The sequence below is a fragment of the Ceratotherium simum genome, chromosome 39, assembly GCF_057802395.1.
Source record: "Ceratotherium simum simum isolate JZ-2026a chromosome 39, ASM5780239v1, whole genome shotgun sequence".
In the NCBI taxonomy this organism is placed as follows: Eukaryota; Metazoa; Chordata; class Mammalia; order Perissodactyla; family Rhinocerotidae; genus Ceratotherium; species Ceratotherium simum.
Window position 1 is genome coordinate 14,588,158 of NC_141938.1, and position 23,126 is coordinate 14,611,283.

The 23,126-nt window shown below is 48.4% G+C and overlaps 1 protein-coding gene across 3 annotated transcripts; it reads right to left on the reverse strand.

Moving 5' to 3' along the window:
- Positions 1 to 2,733: 2,733 nt before the first annotated feature.
- ZNF554 (zinc finger protein 554) lies at positions 2,734 to 16,535 on the reverse strand. 3 transcript variants are annotated; one of them, XM_087425783.1, is made up of 5 exons: positions 14,755 to 16,535; positions 10,403 to 10,481; positions 6,842 to 6,968; positions 5,186 to 5,374; positions 2,734 to 4,592 (listed from the first exon to the last, which is right to left on the reverse strand). In XM_087425783.1, the coding sequence occupies exons 1-5, from the start codon at positions 14,760 to 14,762 to the stop codon at positions 3,406 to 3,408; spliced, it is 1,590 nt and encodes a 529-aa protein (XP_087281909.1). In that variant the 5' UTR covers positions 14,763 to 16,535; the 3' UTR covers positions 2,734 to 3,405. The 3 variants fall into 3 exon arrangements, with proteins under 3 accessions (XP_087281909.1, XP_004441387.3, XP_087281910.1); XM_004441330.3 differs by having other exon boundaries at positions 5,186 to 5,377; positions 14,755 to 16,534; XM_087425784.1 differs by lacking the exons at positions 10,403 to 10,481; positions 14,755 to 16,535 and adding an exon at positions 9,020 to 9,762 and having other exon boundaries at positions 5,186 to 5,377.
- Between the last annotated feature and the right edge of the window lie 6,591 nt (positions 16,536 to 23,126).

Here is a 23,126-nt window from a genome sequence, read left to right on the forward strand (position 1 = left end):
GCGCGCACCGACACACAGCTTGTCAAGCCATGCTGTGGCGGCGTCCCATATAAAGTGGAGGAAGATGGGCACGGATGTTGGCCCAGGGCCAGTCTTCCTCAGCAAAAAGAGGAGGATTGGCAGATGTTAACTCAGGGCTGATCTTCCTCACAAATAAAGAAATAAATAAATAAGAACAATGACATAAAATACACTAGCAGAATTAAAGCCAACAAAATCCAACTATATGCTAAAAATGAGAGACACAGATTTAAAAGCTGAAATTCAAAGCAGGTGAAAATTTATACCAGAAACAGATTACTTTTGTTTAAAAAGCAGAGGACAGGCTATTAATTAAAGCAGACAAAGAGATCACTTCAAAATGAAACAGAGTATAATTCCCAATGAAGAGCCATCATGAAATATTTACCCCAAATAAAAGAAAAAAAAAAAAAAAACAGAAACAGAAACATCAAAAAAGAAGAAGCAAAAATAGCAGAAAATACTGAAGGAAATTTAGCACAATAGCAATAGGAAACTGTAATTTAATTCTCTTGAGCTAATTTTTTTTTTTTTTTTTTTGGTGAGGAAGACCAGCCCTGGGCTAACATCCGTGCCCATCTTCCTCTACTTTATATGGGACGCCGCCACAGCATGGCTTGATGAGCGGTGCGTCGGTGCGCGCCCAGGATCCGAACCTGTGAACCCCAGGCCACCACAGTGGAGTGTGTGCACTTAACCGCTGCACCACCAGGCCAGCCCCTTGAGCTAATTATTTTTGAATCAACAATCTAAGGACAATCAAGGACAGGCAGAGTTTCTCAAAGTGTCATTGAAAGAGAAGGAGCATCGTGAAATTACCTGGTGTGCTTGTTAAAAATGCCTATTCCTGGGCTCTGACTCTCTCACTTGTTAAATCTGAACCTCCTAACGTGAAATTTGAGAACCATCAATTAATAAGATTGATGTAACAGACAAGCCAGATTCTAAATCATAAAAGCAGAGAATAGAGCTTCTTCTCAAGGTCTAGGGAACACTTCTAAAACTCGATCCCATAATAAGCCACACAGCAAACCTCACTCAATTTCAAACATTCATGACAGTAGACACATTCTCAGATGACAGCATAATAAAAGCTGAAAAGTAATAAAAGAATAGAGAAGGGCATCTATGAAAAAAACACGGTTAACATCATACTTTATGGTGAAACATTGAATGCTAAAACATCAGGAATAAAACAAGGAGATCTATTCTCAACACTCCTGGAGGAATGAGTCAATGCAAAAAGACAAGAAAAAGAATTTGTTTTTAAAGAGAGGAAAAAAGATCTTTAAACATCCAGAAGTTTAAAAAATATATTCTCTGTCAAAAGACATTTGAGTGAGATAAATTGAAACAAAAATGATAAATATTTAGAAAATGATCATACCACCACCACAAGTGAAAACAAAGCTGAACAGAAGGTCCCCTCTGGTTAAATTCCTCATGTTGGATGATCCAATGATTCACATCTCAACTTAAATATCAGGCCCTAGGAAAGGCCCTACCTGCAGTTGGTCCCTCTCTTATTATCTGTCACAGCAGCATCCTGTTTATGTCCTCCAGAGCATCTACCAAAATCTGTAATTGTTTAATTAAAGTATTTGGTTACTTGTTTAACATCTGTCCCTGCCCCTCACTCCTCCAGGGGTCTGGCTACATAACGTGCAGGGCTCACTGCCAAATGAAAATGGGGGTGGGGGACACTTTGTTCAAAATTATTAATATTGAGATGGATACAGCAGAGGATTCAACCAATCGCAGGACTTTTCTGAGAGTGTAGCCTTGGGTGATTGCACAGATCATGACCCATAAAGCCACCCTGCTTCCTTACTACCGGAATACATATTTAGTGAGGGCAGACACCTCATCTGTCTTATACTCAGCCACCTGGCACCACGAAGAGTTCAGGTTCTCTATAAATAGTTGTTGGAGGGAGGGAGAAATCAAGACTGGAAAACAGTGCACTCAAGACAACTCTAAGTTAACAATTCCTAAGAACATGATGAAAGCTATAGATGCTTCCTCCAGAAAACACACGTACGCCCCAACACACATGGTGCATCCAGCTCGAGGTTGTTCATAGACCCCTTCAAGAAATTTATCCATCAACACAGTAGGGTCTACACAGACCCCAGATAAGGGATCTCTACTGTAGGGAAAGGCCACAATATTCACACAATCGGGTCCCACTTAGGTGAAAGGAGATCTGACAGGCAATCTCCCTCATTAGCTCCAGGGCAAGGGGAAGATTGAGACAAAAGCTGGATGGCTTCTAAGGGAGAATTTGGAAAACATGGCTCCCCTGTATCCCTCCTTGCAAATGTGTGGTTGGTTTTGTACAGGTTGCTCCAGTTCAAATCCAGATTCTGTTACTTTCTAGTTGTGTGACTTTGGGCAAGTTATTTTATTTCTGTTTCCTTGCCTGTAATATGGGGATAGGAAGAGCTGCTATCTCATGGGGTTGTTGAGAAGGTTAAACAAGGAAACACAAGTGCAACAATTGTGCCGGGAATACAGCATGCACCCAAAAAATGTTGATGTTGGTGATGCAAATCAGTGCTCTTGGTCTCTACTCCAGTGAGTACATCTCACAGTTTGTTCCCAGGCCACCAAAGGTCACTCATCCTCTCTCTGTCCCAAGTCCTCCTGCACTGTATCCCTACCATCTTGGTACCCACAATCCTCCCTCATTGATCAATGAAACTCGAAATCCCCTGGGGTTGTTTGATTTTTAATTACTGTCAGAATGATTATAGCAACACCCAACAAAATGGCAAAATGCAGAAAATCACACATAACCAGATAACCCTGACAGATAAACTCTGTTCATTTCTCCACATCTCTGTCCAGCCTTGTCCATTTGTGTAGATATTTTTACTTCACTGGATAAAATTACACACACTATTTTGCACTCTTTAGTTTTCACCGTGCATCCAAGGTGCTTCTGTCTTCGTGTACGCTCTCATAGCCATAGTAGTGCATGAGACAAGTCAGGACCTAGCTAAGCAACCAACAGGGGTGGAATGATTAAGTAAACTATTGACACAGATTATTGAAACAAAAATATTGATTTTTGAAACAAAAAGTTGCAACAGAATACCTTTTGTCTCAACAACTAAATTAACGTGATAATTCTTAGCACAATCCCATTCCATGTTAGTGTTCCCATTTACCAATCTTTTCCAAGAGAATGGAGCTCATTGGGTACAGCTCAGTGGCATTTTCCCTCATTAAATGGCCCCTTCTCAGATCTGGACCTCAGTGCTTTCCTTCAAGAATGTGGCATAAACCTTCTTCTTTTCAGTAGTACACCAGAAGGGCAAAGTCTAAAAATATTTACGTGGTAGAGTGCCAAAAGGCACTTTAAAGGGCAGCAAGCAAGCTCTAAAATCCAAGAAGGTGGCTGCTCTGATAGAAAGCTTTCCCACAGTCAATTATCTTGTAGGTTTTCTGACTAGTGTGAGTCTTCTGATGGGTGATAAGAGACGAGCTCTGGCTGAAGGCTTTTCCACACTCATTACAGCTATATGGCTTCTCTCCAGTGTGAGTTCTCTCATGCCTCACCAGGGAAGACCTCTGGCTGAAGGCCCTTCCACACTGATGACACTCGTAGGGGTTCTCACCCGTGTGAGTTCGCTCGTGCTGGTTAAGAGACGAACGGTCACTGAAGGCCTTTCCACATTTGTTACACTCGTAGGGCTTCTCGCCCGTATGCGTTCTCTTGTGCAGGATCAGGTAAGAACTCTGGCAGAAGGATTTCCCACAGTCTTTGCACATATAAGGCTTTTCCCCCGTGTGAATCCTCTGATGTTGGGTAAGAGACGAAATCCTGTTAAAGGCTTTCCCACACTCCCCACACGCGTAGGGCTTCTCTCCAGTGTGAGTTCTCAGGTGTCGGGTGAGGGTGGAGCTGTGCGTGAAGGCTCTTCCACACTCCTGACACTCGTATGGTCTCTCTCCTGTATGAATTCTCTGGTGCTCACTCAGGGAATGCCTCCGGTTAAACACTTTCCCACACTGGTGACATTCGAAGGGCTTCTCCGCTGTGTTCATTTTGTTGTGTATCACGAGAGCCATATCACGATTAAATGACTTCCCACTTTCCGCATATGCAGACGTTTTCTCCCCTGGTTGAGTGCTTTTGTGTTGAATAAGGGGACCATTTTGGCCGAGGTCTTTTCCACATTCGTCACTTTCACAGGGTCTCTGGTCTGTATAGCCCATCTGATGATGGTTTAAGAAGGGATCAGCTACCCAATTCTCAATATCTAGGTCACAGTCACGGAAATGTTTTCCTATAGAATCTCCCTGTGATAAAACAAGGTCTGAGCTCAGATTACAGTTTTCCCCAAATTCACACCAGGCAGTAGCATTCTCCTGAGCAAAAGCCTTTACGTGGATGCACGCCATTTGCCTCAAAAGCCTCCGGGGGTCTTCACGGTTCTTCTGAAGTTCACCACATCCCCAGTCTTCTCTGGGGAGATTTATGATGTTCATACCACCGGGTGGTTCTTCCCGCCAAACCACCTTCTTGTAAATTGACTCATGGTTTTTCAGTCTATTCTCCCAATCTGAAATAAATTGAGGGAGAATAAAAAGAAAGCAATTTCTAACGTAAGAATGGTGGGACAAAAGTATTTCCAACATATATAAGGCGTGTGTGGATTCATTGGCAAATATCAGCTTTCAACGGATATTTCAGCGCTGATATTTCAACTTTCAAGGGGAAGGAGAGGAAACAGAGAGACGGATCAGTAGGCTGGTGTGCCAAGAACAGGATGCAGCCTAAGAAGTCTGACAACGATGGAAAATGGGAAAAAATGTAAACGCAGAAGGAACTACTCTACAAAGAGCTGGAATAAGGACAGCAAAGAGAAAGAATTATCAAGAAAGCACAGAGGGAAGAGATGCAACAAGAAACACAGGTAGAATGGCCTCAAGAAGGAAATGGAATGTTCTTTTCTCTGCACCCAAAGAGAGGAAGCAGAAGCTAGTACATGGAAGGAGAAGGTTGTTGGGGAGGGAACTGAAGGGATCTGAGAAAGCGCCACCAAGGACCTTGGCCTTCTCATTTCACAATTAGGGCCTCTGTGGAGAGATCTCTGAGCAACCATCCCCATGACGCTGCCCCCATCCCAATGGCTCATATCTGCCCGATTCTCACCTGAACAAGCAGGCTGGGGAATTCCTTTTTCCCCCATCCACATGGCTTCTCTTTGCTCCAAGTGGAAAGACACTGCTGGTCGAAAGAGTGAATACCCTGTCCATGGGGAAAGACTGGTGAGTTGAGAGGTTTGTGCTGGGGAAAATGTACCATCCTCCATGCCCGTATCAATAGTCTGGTTCTTCAAGGCTTCTGAAAGAGACAAGAGTCAATGGAGTGGTAGCACGCTGACCAAGCTAAAGATTTTATTTTCCTAATTAAAAAATTGTGGATCTTACATTTCCCCAAAGAAGAGATACAAATGGCCAACAAGCGCGTGGAAAGACGCTCACATCATTAGTCATTAGGGAAAGGCAAATCAAAACCACAATGAGATGCCACTGCATACCAATTAGGATGGCTAGAATATCTTTAAAAAGCAAAAAGAGAAGGTAAGTATTGGAGAGGACGTGGAGAAAATGGAACCCTCCTACGTTGCTGGTGGGAATGTAAAATGGTGCAGCCGCTGTGGGAAACAGTCTGGCGGTTCCTCAAAAAGCCAAACGTAGAATGACCATATGACCCAGCAACTCCACTTCTGGGTATAGACCCAAAAGAGTTGAAAGCAGGGACTTGAAGAGATATTTGTAGACCCATGTTCATACAGCATTATTCACAATCGCCAAAAGGTTAAGCAACCCAGTGTCCATCCATGGATGAATGGATTACCAAAATGTGGTCCATCCATACAATGGAATATTATTTAGCCATAAAAAGGAATGAAATTCTGATATATGCTATGACATGGATGAACCTTGAGGACATTATGGTAAGTGAAACAGGCCAGACACAGAAGGACACACATTGTATGATTCCACTCATAGGAGGTCCCTAGAAGAGTGACATCCACAGAGACAGGAAGTAGATGGTGGGAGCCAGGGGCTGGGGGAGGGGACGGGGATTTATTGCTTAATGGGTACAGGCTTTCTGTTTGAGGTGATGAAAAGGTTTTGAAACAGTGCTGATGGTTGTACAGCATTGTGAATGTAATTGATGCTACAGAACTGTACACTTAAAAATGGTTAAAAAGGTGGGCCGGCTCCGTGGCTTGGCGGTTGAGTGCGTGCGCTCTGATGCTGGCGGCCCGGGTTCGGATCCCGGGCGCGCCCCGAGGCACCACTTCTCCGTCCAGCCCGGGGCCGGGTCCCACGTACAGCAACTGGAGGGATGCGGACCTATGGCGTACAGCTATCTACTGGGGCTTTGGGGGGAAAAAAATGAATAAATAAAAAATCTTTAAAAATGGTTAAAAAGGTAAATTTTATGTTATATATATTTTACCACAATAAAAAAATTTCTTTTAATTATGGCTCTTCTCCTGGGCAGAGAGAGTACAAATGCCCTGGCTCTGTCTCCAAGAGGAATCAGCGACATTATCCACACCTTAGCTAAGACACACATTTCAACGGCAGCTCCGGCTATCAGAGACAGAAGAAATCAGGTTATTCATTGTGTTGGAGAAACCGACAGACCGTGAGCCCCTGTCCTTGTGGGGGGCTCTGTGTGTGCTGTCTTTCTCACCAACAAATCCCCACTTCCTAACACAGCTCTTGACACCCAGGAGATGCTAAGAAAGTGTGAACTGGCGAGCGCGTGAATGAAGGACGCTGGTCTTACCCAGGGAGGCCAGGTTCCTGCAGGTCTCCAGCATGACCTCCCTGTAGAGCGTCCTCTGAGCAGGGGCCAGCAGCTCCCACTCCTCCTGGGAGAAGTCCACGGCCACGTCCTGGAAAGTCACCAACTCCTAAAAGATCACATTGGTTCTGCTCAAGAAGGGCTATCCCCACCCACGCTCACAGGAGGGGGCAGAGGGTGGTGGCACTGGGGGCTTCAGATGGAGCAGAGTGCAAAGTTCAGATGTCAGATTCTGCTAGTGCCTTGTGGGTACTCGTCTCCGGCTTACAATCAGAGGGATGTACAGGCCCTGGGCCCCCTGTAAACACTGCAAAGACAGCCAGGACACAGCTCTGACGGAAATACTTTGCCCCTTTCTGACGATTCTAAGTTCTGTATCAGTGAGCATGACATTCCCACTTGAGAACCTTCCACTGCTTATGCCGAAAATCGACAGATCCGTGGCTCTGCTGCTCCACGGTTATGGATCGGTGGGTATATTACTGACCCTTCCAAGGCCTGGCCTCCTCATCTGTTCAATGGAAACAACGATTTCAACCCCACAGTGTTGCAGCGAGGGCTAATTATTTCACATCGGTCATGGCAACCGCTACTGATATGGCAGAGAACCAAGACGCCACACCTAGCGATCCCTATGACCAGGGAGGCCCTCACTCCACACTTGAGGTCAGCGGAAACTGGTTCTCTGCCACCATGACTTGGAGTGGCTCGTTACAAGGCACGGACGGAGTAAGAAGTGGGATTTGCCACCTCGCCTGACTCGCTGAAATATGGCGAGAGCGTTGTTTGGGAAAAGGCATGCCGAGGGGACATGAGGAACGTTGGGTGTCTGTCAAGTTACCCACAGAATCTGAAAATGACAGATCCAACCCCAGAAGAGTGGGCGTGCTGGACCCCCTGGCTGGTGTTGGCCATTTTGACTGAAGTGAGGGGTTTTTTAATTTATTTATTTTTTTGTGAGGAAGATCAGCCCTGAGCTAACATCCACACTAATCCTCCTTTTTTTTTTGCTGAGGAAGACCGGCTCTGAGCTAACATCTATTGCCAATCCTCCTCCTTTTTTTCCCCAAAGCCCCAGTAGATAGTTGTATGTCATAGTTGCACATCCTTCCAGTTGCTGTATGTGGGACGCGGCCTCAGCATGGCCGGAGAAGCGGTGTGTTGGTGCGCACCCGGGATCCGAACCCGGGCCACCAGTAGCGGAGCGCGCGCACCCAACCACTAAGCCACGGGGCCGGCCCCAGTGAGGGTTTTTTTAAAAAAAAAACACAGTTCTGGTGATGTCTTTGGTCTCTTTCCCTTCCCACCTGGAGGAGAAAACGCTCAAAGATCCCCAGAGGTGAGCTGTGAGGTGGACCAAAAATACTCAACGTTTCTGTTGCTCATTCCTCTGAGCGAGAGTGGAAAATGTTACATTAGTTCCCAGGGCTGCCTCCAAATTTTAGAGGAAGCAGAAAATACCAGCCTTTTCTTCTGGCCAGCTGCAGCTGCTCCCCCACTGCCCCTACATTCCAGCTGGGTTCCTCCCCGCGGTTTTCATGTTAACCCTATAATTGCTAAACTCGCTGCAAGAGTTTGAGTAAATTTCCAGTTAAAACAAAAGGAAAAAAATTTTCATGTCTTTGTAATTTGTGGCTATTACATACGGATGTGTAATAAAAAGTATTAAATATTATTGTTTTTATATTTATTATAGTAATATATTTACAGTATAATATATTTATTATAATAAATATATATTATAATATATAATAATTATATTACATATAATAAGTGATGCATTTACTCTAATATATTTACTGTAATGTAATATATTACAGTATAATTTATGTAATATATTTCCTGTAATGTATTTATGTATAATATAATATGTAATATAATAATGTAATATACTTATTATAATTATATATTATAATATATATTATAAGATAATAATATTATATATAATTATTATTATTATGTAAATATATTATAATTTCATAATAGAGAGATCATCTCAATCAAGGAAAGCTGGGAAAAAACATTCTTAGTGGGACACAACTTCTTTACTTTTTGCTGCCCCGGTGTGCAAATTAAAGTGTAAGCTCTTTAAATATTAAAAACCAAACAAGTCTCCATAACTCATGATTTTTCCTATGATTCGTATCTGTTGGGACATACCCTGTTCCAACACGTATGAGACGATATGAAGAGAGGCGGTCTCCGGGTGGAGAAACACTTTTGGAGTTTTAAAGATGCGGGTCTGAGCTGCTAATGGGCTGACGACTTCCAGCCTGACCCCTATGTTAGAGGGTCCGTGTGGACGCTGAGACAGACAAGAAGGGCCCAGCGTCTGGCCTTGAGGCATCTCTGCTTCACTGCTGGGAAGACAGGCCGAGGGCTCTCTCAGGAATCTGGCACTCACGGATCCTCACTGCCCGCACGGGCGCCGAGCTGAAACCTCACAGTGTCCCCACGGGCTGCCCCAGCTCAGCGCGCCCCAGGCTGGCCTGAAAGCAAGTCCAGGTGCAATGCCCAGGGCTTCGACTCAGGGACCACTGCAGATCCAGGACACCTCCCCGGGGTCCCTAACTATGACATCACGGATGCTGGTTGGACCAGCCAGGTCACTTACAAATTGTCCACGGGAAAGGGCTTGTTCTCCTGGGGGTCCATCTGAAACCGAGCTGTGGATCAGCTCTGTGTTTCTGATGCAGAGACTAACTGCCTTCCTAAACTTGTGGTTGCCGCCCAAAGCTGCGAGGTGGGGGGTGGGACCCCGTCCACCCACTCCTGATGGATCTGATGTCCCAACTGCCTGACGGCTGCCTCTGCTCCCCGAAGCTTCCTCCTGATACACACACCTCACCTGCTAAGGCAGGCTCACTATTAAATGACAGCCGTCCTCATCCTTCAAAAGGAAGGAGATTCTGACACCTGCTCCAACGTGGATGGACCCTGAGGACATGACGCTCGGTGACATGAGCCAGACCCAGAAGGACAGACACTGTGTGATCCCCTCACAGGAGGTCCCTAGAGGAGTCACATCCACAGAGACAGAAAGTGGACGGTGGGGCCAGGGGCTGGGGGAGGGGCTGGGGAGTCAGTGTTTCATGGGGACAGAGTCTCAGTTTGGGGAGATGGAAAGTTCTGGAGATGGATGGCGGGGATGGTTGCACAACAGTGTGAATGTGCTTCATGCCACTGAGCTGGGCACTTAAAATGGTTAAGATGGTACATTTTATGTGTATTTCATCACAATTTACAAAAATTTTTTTCCTTAAGTAAAGAGGACGGCGCCTTCCAGGGCAGCCCCTCCCGCTCTGTGGGGGAAGGTGCGGGGTCTCAGGCTGGGCAGATGCTCCCAGCCCGAGGAAGGAAGCACAGCCGCCCTGTAGGGAAAGATGCCGGCGGGACCCAGTGGGCGTCTTCCCTACCCTTACAAGAAGCCTGAGCACCTGGACGCAGACGCTTGTGGGGAGGTCTCCCCAGTTCCCCACAGAGCAAGGGGGCTCCATTTCTGGACACACTGGACGCCTCTCGGGGGAGGAAGTTTCCACTCACCTGGGGCTGGGGGGGCAGGCACCCAGCAGCCATCGTCTCCTCTCCTCTCGGGAAAAAGCAGGTTCCTGGGCAGGCAGAGCTGCGGGAGGGGAAAGGCAGAGTGAAGACCAGACCCAGGCCTGTCCCCAAAGCCCGGACCCTGGGCCTGGAGACACCTTCAACCACCTGAGGTGACCCCCCCACACACCACGTGGTCAACGGCAGCAGGACAGAGGCCAGGAGTCTTAACGGCTCCATTTTATGGAAGAAGACACTGAAGGTCTTAGAAGCAACCAACTCACCCAAGTTTACAGAGCACACAAATTCTATCATGAAGCACCCTGTGTTGGTGCCAAGGGGCCACTGTAACAAATGACCACACTGGGGGGCTTAAAACAACAGAAATTTATCCTCTCAGTTCTGGAGGCCAGACGTCCGAGATCAAAGTGTCGCAGGGCTGAGCTCCATCTGAAGGCTCCAGAGGAGGGTCCTTCCTGCCTCTTCCAGCTTCTGGGGGCTCCAGGCATCCTGGGCTTGTGGCCACATCACCCCAGACTCTGCCTCGTTTTCAAGTGGCCGTCTTCTCTCTCTGTGTGTCCTCCACTTCTCAGAAGGACACCAGTCATTGGATTAGGGCCCCCCCTACTCCAGTGTGACGTAATTATGTCTGCAAAGACCCCATTTCCAAATAAGGTCACATTTTGAGGTTCCAGGTAGACACGAATTTGGGGTACACCATTCAACCCAGTATGACCTCCCAGACTCAAACTCCGGAAGGCTCGGTTTTGACCCCGGCAGGTGCCCCTACCCCTTGCATGTCTCAGATTCATCTCTCCCTCCCCGCAGCTGGCTCCCTGGCTCCCGCCCCTCCGGCCCTCCTCTCATCTCTTCTGGACTCTTCTACCAAACCCTGCTGGCACGGCAGCGGGAAGGATGGAGACTGATCTGTCCCCACCCATGATCCTGGTTCCATGTCCCCTAGATTTGGGTGTCACTGTGCAAGCAAAGAAAGGAGAGTTGACCCGGGGTAGTGAGCCAATCAATGGCTGTTACCGGAACACATCAGCTTGAAACGACAGCAGGGTGATGGGCATTTATTGAGTGCCTTCTGTGTGCGAGGCTTGGTGCGCGATGTCTCATCCATCCGTCCTCACTTGAGAGAAGCAGGAGCCCGTGGCCCTGAATGCCCGTGGCGGATTCTGAGCTCCCCACACACCCACGGGGCTCTCTCCCCTTCCGGGGGATCTGGGCTGTGCCCATGCTGACAGGCCTCTCTCCTTGACCGACTTCAGTCAGGCCCCCCTGAGCCCTCGTCTCAGCTAGGCCTCAAACTCTGGGCTTCCGAGCTTGTCTTTGCATTGCTCAGTTTTAGCGAGAACCCTGCTAAGTCACCTTAGCCAGAACCGCCCCCCCCCCACTCCGTATCTGATCACCCCGGACATCTGGTCAAAGCCCTCCTCCCCCACCCAGCCTGTCGGCAGCAGGAATCAGGCCAGGTCGGTTTAGCCAGAATCCTCCCCCTCCCGCTGATGTTTCCTCTTAACAATTCTCCATCCACCGACCCCACCTGCTCCCTGGCTGGAAGCCTCCGCTGGTTCGTGCTGTGCTGGGAACGGAGCCGAGTCTACACGGAGGCTTCTACTGCCCATTGCAACAGTTCCTGAACTGAATCTGTCTCCACGGCTCAAACAACTGTCCAGCTCTGCTTCTCTTGATCAAGATCCTGAAGCCGTCGTGCTTCGTCCTCACTCACACATGCGAACTCCCTGCTCACTCGAGGTGGTGTCATCGACGTGAAATCTTGTCAACTGCAAACTCGCCCGCAGACTCAGGAGTAATCAATAGCCCACCTCCCACGGGCCTGATCTGGATACGAGGATGAAACCTTCAAAAAGCACCGCTCGGAAATAGAAAGTCACCATGGGAACATCCCAGCAATAATTCCCGCAGACGAGACCCACTGATGAGGCTTCACTGGTGAGACTCGAAGGAGAAGTTGGATGTTCGCTCAGCCTGGAGGTCACACCCCCAGAATATTGATCAATTACCATCATAGTTTTAATGCACGTCTGTACAGTCTTCAATACTTCTCTCTCCGGGAGGTGGCGCTAACCTCCCCCCTTCAGTGTGGGCTGAACTCGGTGACCCACTTCCAACAAATAGTGCCGATAAAGGGGAAAGAGTAACTTCATAGTGGGGAGACCTGGCGGACCCCACCTTCCCCAGGTGAGCAAGGTTCATGTCACCGGCGATGATGGTGGGCATCGGGTACCCACAACTTGACATGTGGAGAAGGACACCTCCCCCCTGGGGTGTCTTCCCCCCAACCCACGACCTCAGGGTCATCGTGAAACATCAGACGCACTCCACTTGAAGGACGTTCTACAAAACCCTGCCCAGGGCTCTCCAGGTTCAAGGTCATGAAAGATGAGGAGAGTCTGAGGAACCATCACAGATGGAGGAGATGACAACATGTCATGTGGGATCCCGGACAGGGTCCTGGGCCAGGAAAAGGACATCAGTGGAAAATCGGGTGAAATCTGAATAAAGTTAGTAGTCTAGCTAATACTGCAGAACCAACGTTAATGTCTTGGTTGGTTTTTTTTATTTTATTGTGGTGAGAACACTTGACATGAGCTCTCTCCTCATAACAAATCTTAAGTGTACAATACAGTGTTGTATTGACCATGGGCACAGTGCGTCCAGCATTTCCCTGGACTCACACATCTTGCTAAACTGAAACTTGATGCCTGTTGATTAATAACGCCCCACCCCCGCCCCCAGCCCCTGGTAACCACCATTCCAGCTAATGTCTTAGTTTTGATAAATGTTCCATAAGATGTTAACATTAGGGGATGTGTTCCCACCAGGGTGATGTCACCCCTAAGGTGGTGCAAACCGGGTGTTGGAGGGGGTGGGGAAGAGAAAAAAAAAGTGTTCTTTTTATGTATAAAGCACAGCCACACATAGAATACACACGGGCTGTCATGGGCTAAAGTGTGTCCCCCGTCCAAATTCCTATGTTGAAGCTCTAACTCCCAGGACCTCAGAATGTGACTGTATTTTGACATGGGGCCTTTGAAAAGGTAAAATGAGGTCATTAGGGTGGGCCCTAATCTGATCTGACTGGTGTCCTTAGAAGAAGAGAAGATGAGGACACAGACACGCAGAGAGGGACGACCATGTGAGGACACGGGAGAAGACGGCCGTCTACAAGCCAAGGAGAGAGGCCTCAGAAGGAAGCGGCCCTGCCCACACCTTGATCTGGGACCTCCAGCCTCCAGCCTCCAGAGAATACATGTCTGTTGTTCAAGCCCCTAGACTGTGGGACTTTGTGACGGCGACCCAAGGAAATTAACGCATCTGTGGTACTAAAATGTCATGGCGGAGATGGTGTCACTGTCAAGTGCTGGCTCTCACAGTGTGCCATGGTTATATGAGATGCCACTGGGGGGAGCTGGTGACGTGTACACGGGACTCTGCCCTGTTTTTGCAACTTCTCATGAGTCTATAATTAATTAAAAATTAAAAGTTAAAAAAATAGGTAGCCTCCCCCCATAAAGAATTTCATGGAAAAGGAAAAACACATCTACAAAGGTTCTTTGGGGTTGATAATGAAAAAAAAAAAAAGGTGAGAACACAGCACAAGGGGAGGTGGGGGAAGGTACATGGGAAGGCTCCGTACCATCTTGGCAACTCTTCTGTAATCTAAAATTATTTCAAAACAAAAAGTTCACTTAAAGAATAGACATTTCTTTTTTTTTTCTTTTTTTTTTGTGAGGAAGATCAGCCCTGAGCTAACATCCGACGCCAATCCTCCTCTTTTTTCTGAGGAAGACTGGCCCTGGGCTAACATCCGTGCCCACCTTCCTCTACTTTATATGGGACGCCACCACAGCATGGCTTGACAAGCAGTGTGTCAGTGCGCGCCCGGGATCCAAACCTGCAAACCCCAGGCTGCCGAAGCGGAGTGGGCGCACTTAACCGCTGCGCCACCAGGCCGGCCCCAAGAATAAACATTTCTCCAAAGATGATACACAAATGGCCAATAAGCACATGAAAAGATGCCGAGCCTCATGAGTGTTAGGAAATGCAAATCAAACGCCCAGTGGGGTAGCACCTTACCCAGCCAGGATGGCTAGAATCAAAAAGACAGACAATAAAACGTGCTGACGAGGACGTGGAGAAATTGGAACCCTTGTGCATGGCTGGTGGGAATGGAAAATGGTGCAGCTGCTGTGGAGAACAATCTGGAGGTTCCTCAAAAAGTTAAACATACAGTTTCCATATGACCCAGCAATTCCACTCCTAGGTGTCCACCCAAGAGAAATGAGAATAGACATCCACACAAAAACTTGTTCAAGAATACTCACAGCAGCATTAGTCACAACAGTCAAAAGGTGAAAACAACCCAAGTGTCCAACAATGTGTCCATCCACCGTGGAATATTACTCAGCCGTGAAAAGGAATGAAGCACTGACACATGCTACACCGTGGATCAACCTTGAGGATATCATGCTAAGTGAAAGAAGGCAAACACAAACGGCCACATATTGTATGATTCCATTTATATGATGTCTCCCAAAAAGATATGGTCAAGTCCTAATCCCTGTACCTGTGAATGGGACCTTATTTGGAAATAGGGTCTTTGCAGACGTAATTAGTTAAGACAAGGTCGTACTGGAGTAGAGAGGGCCCTAATGCAATATGACTGATGTCCTTAAGAGAGACACAGAGACACAGGGAGAAGCCCACGTGACAACAGAGGCAGAGATCGGAGTGATGAGCTACAAGCCAAGGGACACCATGGGCTGACAGCCACCACCAGAAGCTGGAAGAGGCAGGAAGGATCCTCCCCTGGAGCCTTCAGAGGGAGCACGGTCCTGCCTACACCTTAATCTCAGACGTGTGGCCTCCAGAACTGGGAGAGAACAAACTTCTGTTGTTTTAAGCCGCCCAGTCTGCGGTGCCCTGTTATGGTGGCCCCAGGACACTCACGCGAACACCGAAGACCAACAGAGAGGCTGCGCACCTTGCCCTCTCCTCAGCTTTGTTGCCAAGGAGCTTCACACAGGGACTCTGCATCTGGGGGGACTTACAACCCTGCTCCCACACTGCACGGGGTTCCCTCTTTGCTCTTAGGACTTCAAATTGCAGCTCACGGCAATGGGTCCAAGACCTAGTCTAGCCCCTTCCTAGCTCTTCCAGACCACCTCTCTGCCGCCCTCTCGTGGTTCCTGGGATCCTCCTCCCTTAGGGGTTGATGTCAGCGACCCTGTTGGGCCCCCTCATTCACCCAGGCCTGCGGCACCTGCCTCAGGATCTTCCCTTTGAATGTTAAAACCACCAAAATTCATCCTTTCTGCCCAAGAAAGGCTCGATGACTTCTTCGCGGGAAAAATGAACTCAACCCCAGGGAAGGGGAGAGGTCAGTGGGCTTGGTATTGGGCAGAACGGCCAGCTGCTTCCTCCCTCGTTAGCAGGTGTGCCTGGGCATAAATGGAGTGGACCCTTAATGTCCCATCACTAGAATCACAATGCTGAAGTGTAAGCCAGGGTCTCTCCCCCTCGCACTGTGGACACTGGGGTCGGGTCATTCCCTGGGGGGGCCGTACTGGGCACTGCGGGGGGGTTGAGCAGCATCCCTGGCCCCTACTCTCTCGATGCGAGGAGCACCCCCATTGTGACGACCACAGATGTTCCCAGACGTGGCCCAGGGTCCCCCAGAGGTGAGACTCCCTGACCTAGCCCCAGAAGGAGCCCGGGCGAGCCTCCACTCAGAAGCCTGGGCGTTCCAGCCCCTCTCTGCCTTTAGGAGCAAACGGGTTAGCCCCGTTCTCCTTTCATGTGCGGCCTCTGGGAGCTTTATTCCGTACAGAACAGGGTTTGCTCCCGCGGGTCTCTCACCCAAGGGCTTTCCACAGGGTAAAGGTCACACTTTGCCATTCTGAGCGCTGGGCGGCCGTGGGCAAGCTGCCGGGCCTCTCTGACTCTCCTCTGTCGCCTCCAGAGTGACAGGTGGGGCGAACGCCCAAGGCCACCCTCCCGCCTCGGCCCCTGTCCACCTAACGTCCCGCTCCCGGGCCAGGCTCGGGGTGGCCACCGCGGCCCGGATCAGGGGTGTCCCCAGCGCTGCGGCCCCAGGTGTGGGCGCAGGTGACACTCAGAGCGCAGCGCCCGGGCGCCACCCGGTCCTGCCGGGGCCCGCCGCGGCGAAGCGCTCCGTGCAGCCTGTTCTGGGGACCCCTCTCCCCCTCGGCCCCTCCGCGCCCGGAGCGGACGCCCCCCCACCCGAGCCCCCCATTAACTCACGCCGCCGCCGCCGCCCCGGACGCGCGCCCAGGACGGACTCGGCAGTGCGCCTGCGCACCACGAGGCCGCGAACTACAAGTCCCAGAAGGCTTCGGGCGCGGCGCTGGGTTCCCCGTCCCTCTGCGGGGCGCGAGTTGAGTCACAGCGCCTTCTCTGGGCAGGCGGTGTCTCTGCGGGACTGTGATGTTCCTGCGGCTGCGCACATCCTCCCGCCCCCAGCGCCCAGGCGCGCTCCCGCAACAGTTCTGGCGCATGCGCGACCTGTCTGCCCTCAATATATTGAGTACAATGCCTGGGACATAAAGATTTGCCATTAAAATAATTATTATTATTATTACTATTCATTAACAAATTATATAAATATATAATCCATTATATACTTAGAAAAGTTGTTTTAATGATAATATTTATTAGTAATATTAATATATTGATTTGTTAATATTCTATTAAAACTACTATATTTATATATTATAGATTAACATAATGTGATAATATATCATATGATAATTAAATATAATTATCTTTCTAATACCATCACCTTGAGCCTTAGGATTTCAACATATAAATTTGAGGGGACACAAAACGTTCAGACCATAGCAGATTCATCCTGCATGTACATAAGAGAACAGAGCCTTTACAAGAGAACAATTCTACACTGTTATAACTCACCACAAGGTCTAATTTAATTAATATAATGTCTCATCTTTCTGCTTAAGCAATTGTCTTTACCTGTTGTCTCCTGTATAGAGAACAAATCTGTGACTCCAAATTTGGATAAATGTAAAATTACGCGGTGATTCAAAGTTAATTGAATACACTGAACTTTTAAATCAAATTTGGTGCGCCCAGATTCATTGAAAGAGATGTAGTGTCCTATGCCTAAGAAACGTACTGTTTTGGTAACAAACATATCAATTGTCTTTTCATCATCTGCCTTTCATTCAGCAGATAAATAGGTTCTGTGTAGCTTTTATCAAATCTGAGACCCTCATTTCTTCTAACCCTCTCTGGACGCTTCATTCTGGGGCAATTCCTTTAGGTGATCAATAAAATAGGATTGTTTGATTGTTGGATTACAGTTTGCAGCAGCAAGTAACAGAATGCCCAACTCAAACTACCCTCGTAAGGAGGAAATTCTTTATCTCTTAACAAAAAATGGAGAGAAGTCGTGGTCCCAGAGTGAGTTCTTTTCCAGCGTTCATCAACACCATCCATGAGACAAGTTCATCTGGTCTGTCTTCCATCTCAGGGACTTGGTGAGGTCATGTGAGGGGAGCCCACTAAAAATGGGTCATATTATAAGAGACCTCTTCAACACTTTGGGCTGGAGACACAGGCATTATCATCAGATCCACGTTATAATGGGGCAAGCAGGGCACAGAGAGGCCTCAACAGCAGTGACAAGCAGATTTCCCTATGTGTCCTGGCATGACCCAGCGTGGGCAGAGACAGCCTTCAAGCCCGAGGTTTCGTTTGCCATCTTCTGGTCCAGTAATGCACCGTCCAATGCAGCGGATGCTATTGGAAATGTAGCTATTCTGCACTGAGATATGCTGTGAGTGTTATAAAATAGCTACCAGATTCTGAAGGCTTTGTCTGAAAAAAAAGACTATAAAATATCTCATTAATAGTTTTTTATACCAATGACATATTGAAATGATATTTTGGATATGTTGGGTTAAATAAAATATATTATTAACATTAACATCACCTGTTTCCTTTTACATGGCTACCAGGAGATTTAAAATGACACGTGGCCTATATTGTATTTCTTTTGGACTGGTCTAGGAGAGCAAGACACCTGTCATACATCTTAGAATGACTTCCATCCAGGGACCTTCTGGAACGTTCTCTCAGGTGTGAGCCTTGAACGGCTACATGTGATGAGGTCTTGCCACCTGCTGGACACACCCAGGACTGCAGTCTGCCACCTTGGTTCACTGATTCTGCAAATATTGGTTGAGTAATTCCTAGGAGCTGCCAATGGGCTCAGGGAGGGAGTGAACCCAGAATATGCATATGCAAAGAAGGAGCTGGTGCAAAGGCCCTGGGGTATTTTCAAAACCCTTTCCTCTTCCTTTTCCTGCTGAGGCCCAGGGAAGCGGGTCAGAGAGCTTCTGTAACTGCATTGGACAGTGCAGGAAACTGAGGCCCAGAAGAATGGTGGCCAAGACTTCTTGGCCCTTACTCTCTTCCCTTCCTCAGCTTGAACTAACTCTGCTTCCCATTGCAAACAGGCTTCCCTCCTCGTGTCTTGCTGAAATTGCCCTCGCGGTGGCCACTGGGGACATCCCTGTCACTGGATCATTCTCAGGCACAGAACCCACAGCAGAGGAGCCGACATTGCCCAGTTCTGGCCAACACAGGGTCAGCAGATGCCTCGTGGGTGGTGCTTCCGGGAAATCGACGGTCCTCCTGATTTTTTCTTTTTTTTTTTAAAGGATAGGCTGGGCCGGCCCCGTGGCTTAGCGGTTAAGTACGTGTGCTCCGCTGCTGGCAGCTGGGGTTCGGATCCCGGGCGCGCACCGACGCACCACTTCTCCGGCCATGCTGAGGCCGCGTCCCACATACAGCAACTAGAAGGATGTGCAGCTATGACATACAACTATCTACTGGGGCTTTGGGGGGAAAAAATAAATAAATAAATAAATAAATAAATAAATAAATAAATAAATAAAAGGATAGGCAAAGCTGGCACATGCGTGTTATCTTTGTCCTTCCATCTTCCTCCTCCCTGGAATGAGGCTGCAGTGCCGGAATGTACAGAAGCCACCTTACAACCATGAGGACAGATGCCACCAAGAACTGGGCATTGACACCACCAGCCCATCTTGAGATTTCTTGCTATTTGAGGGGAAAAGATGCTCTCAATTCTTTTGGGTATATATTCAGAAGTGGAATTTGCTAGGTCATATGGTAATTCTATGTTTAACTTTTTGGGGAATCTATAGATGAGTTTGTTGCCTGTTCTTTTTTTTTTTTTTTTTTTTTTGCTGAGGACGACCAGCTCTGAGCTAACATCTATTGCCAATCCTCCTCCTTTTTTTCCCCAAAGCCCCAGTAGATAGTTGTATGTCATAGCTGCACATCCTTCTAGTTGCTGTGTGTGGGACGCGGCCTCAGCATGGCCGGAGAAGCGGTGCGTCGGTGCGCACTCGGGATCTGAACCTGGGCCGCCAGTAGCGGAACGCGCACACTTAACCGCTAAGCCACGGGGCCGGCCCTGTTGCCTGTTCTTGAACTTCACAGAAATGTAAGCCTACAGTACACACTCTACTTCCGGCTTCTTTCACCTAACATCCTCTGTGAGGTTCACCTGTGTTGGCGGCCCAGCTCTGTGTGTGGCAGAGAAGTGTTCTGTTCCCATTGTTGTGTAGACTTCCATTGTATAAATAGAACAGCATCTTTGGTAGATGTGGCCAAAGTTTCGTAAAGTGGTGGTACCAATTTACTACCAGTAACATATAATTGTCCCGTTAGCATATAGTATTGTCTAGCTTTAGACATTCCAGTGGATGTGTAGGAGTACTCCATTGTGGTTTTAATTTGCATTTCTCTAATGACAACTGATGTTGAACACCATTTCCTATGGTTGTTGGCAATGTGGGTTGACTCTTTGGTGAAGTGTCTTCTGCCCATTAAAAAATTGGTTCTTGGGGCCGGCCTGGTGGCGCAAGCGGTTAAGTGCCCATGCTCTGCTGCGGCGGCCCGGGGTTCGCCGGTTCGGATCCCGGGCGCGCACTGACGCACCGCTTGTCAGGCCATGCTGTGGCGGTGTCCCATATAAAGTGGAGGAAGATGGGCACGGATGTTAGCCCAGGGCCAGTCTTCCTCAGCAAAAAAAAAAAAAGAGGAGGATTGGCAGATGTTAGCACAGGGCTGATCTCCTCACACACACACACAAAAATTGGTTGTCTTTTTCTTACTGGCATGTCTGTCATTTTTCTCATTGTCAACGCTGTGAGTCCTTTGCTGGTAAATATTTCAAATATCTTCTCCCACCCTGTGGCTTGCCCTTTCTCTCTTAATATTTTGATGAAAATATGTTCTTAATCTTTACAAGTCCAGTGTGGCGATCTTCTTCTTCTTTTAATGTTTACTGCTCCTTGTTATTCGTTTCAAGAAAGTAATTTTTCCAACTTCCAAGGTTTTGAAGACATTCTCCCACATTTTTTTTCTAAAAGCTTTAGTGTTTTGCCTTTCACATTTGGATTTGTGATCCATTTAAATTAATTTTTGTGTGTGGTGTGAGGCAGGGATCAGGGATCAGTATGTTCCATATACAGGTCTATTTGCTGAAGAGGTAACCCCTCCCCATCAATCTTCGGTGACACCTTTGGTGCAGATCAATGGATCTTTTATGTGTGGGTCTGTTTCTGGACTCCTGTTTCCTTTGCTCCATCAATCAACTTGTCCATCCCTGTGCCACAACTGTGCTTTCTTAATCACTGTAGCTTTATAAAAGTCTTGATATCTAATAGTGTACGTCCTCCAAATTTATGTTCTTCTTCAAGATTGCCTTGGCTCTTCTAGCTTCTTTGCATTTTAATATAAATTTTAGAATCATCTAGTCAGTTTCTACCAAAAAAAAAAAGTCTGCCCGGATTTTAATAGGGATTGCACTGAATGTGTAGATCCATTTGGGGAAGAACGGGCATCTTATGAACCTTCCAATTCCATAGATGTTAGATCCCTCCATTCACTCAGGTCTTCCTTCGTTTCCCTCAACAATATTTTGAGTTCTGGTGTAGAGCAGCTGTACATCTTATGTCCAACTTATTCCTCGGTGTTTGAGGCTATCATAAATGGGGTCTTTTAAAGATGTAAATATGTCCTTTTCCAATTACTTACTGCTAGTATATAGAAATGGGTAAGAGATGTGAACATTTCACCAAAGATACGTGGATGGCAAATAGGCACAGGAAAAGATGCTCAACATCATGTGTCATTAGGGAAATGCAAAGTCAACCCACAAGGAGGTGCCACTTCACACCTCTTAGAATAGCTCGAGTCCACTTCTAGGTGTTTGCCTGAGAAAGATGAAGGCCTGTGTCCACACAAAGGCACATGCACAAATGTCCACAGCAGTTTCATTCCTAATAGCCCCAGCCTGGAACCAACCCAAAAGCAAACCAGATGAAGGACTAAACAAACGTATATCCGTATAATGGACTACGACCCACCGAGAGAAAGGGATGCACGTGGATGCATCTCAACATAATTATCCTCAGCGTCAGAAAGCAGACCAAAACCATTAAATAAAGAGGCCATCCTGCGTGGCTTCATTTATATAAAACTTTAGAAAATTCACAGAATCGATCGTGTGGGGAGCAGATGAATATTGTGTGGGGCGGGGGGTGGGAAGGATTGCAGACAGGCAAGGGACGTTGGGATGGTGAGCACATTAGGGCAAGTCCTGCCCCCCTCTCCCCTCTCCTGCCCCCCTCTCCCCTCTCCTGCCCCTCTCCCCTCTCCTGCCCGCCTCTCCCCTCTCCTGCCCCCTCTCCCCTCTCCTGCCTCCTCTCCCCTCTCCTGCCCCCCTCTCCTGCCCCCTCTCCCCTCTCCCCCAGCTAAGGGGATGTAAGGACCACTAAGTCCCTCCCAGAACCTCAGATCTGGGCCTCCACTGGGAACCAGCACACCCCTCTCCAGCACCCCTGCACCCCGCCCAGCCCCACTGCCTCACCATCCCCAATCCGAGAGCAGCGGGCTCCGGGACAGTCCCTGGAGGCTCCGGGACGGCAGCCTGTTCTGCCAAGTCCAGCTTCAGCCACGCGTCTCTCAGGTGGCGCCGGCAGGCCACGGGTAAGGACAGAACTGTCTGGCTTGCAGGTGACAAATGGCCACTCAGAGTGCCTTCAGCAGAAAAGGGAATGCATTGGCTCCTCCGTGCCAAGTCCGGGGGCCGGTGCACAGACGGCCTCACTCGCAGCTCTGCTGTCCTTGGGGCTGGCTTGCTCTTTGAGAGGCTGCATTTGCCCAACTGCTTATATTCTCCCAGTTTCAAGTCGGGGGGAAAAAAGAATTTCTTTCCCCTTGAACAGTTTCACGAGACACAGGCCTCACAGCACCAGCCCCAGGTGGACTATTCGTCCATCCGGGAGCTGACCTCTGGCTGGAGAGAGAGCCCACACCGCCTGCCTTAACCTGGGGCCCACGATCCCTGGGATGGAGCCGTCCGCCGGCCTTGTGGGCTGCAGGGGGCTGGACGGAGCGCCCACAGGAGGGTCAGGGGGGTTGTGAGCACGACGGCATCGCAGTGGCCTGTGATCCTGTGCGCGGAGCCACGGTGAGTGTGCTCTCCCACCCGGCCCAGCCTGAGCTGGAAGCCCTCCCTGGGGCCCCCCCAACCCGACAGGCCAACCCTGAGACTTCAACCCAGACGCCCACCGCCCAGCCCAGGCTGGATCCGCTCCCCACGCCACCTAGCAAT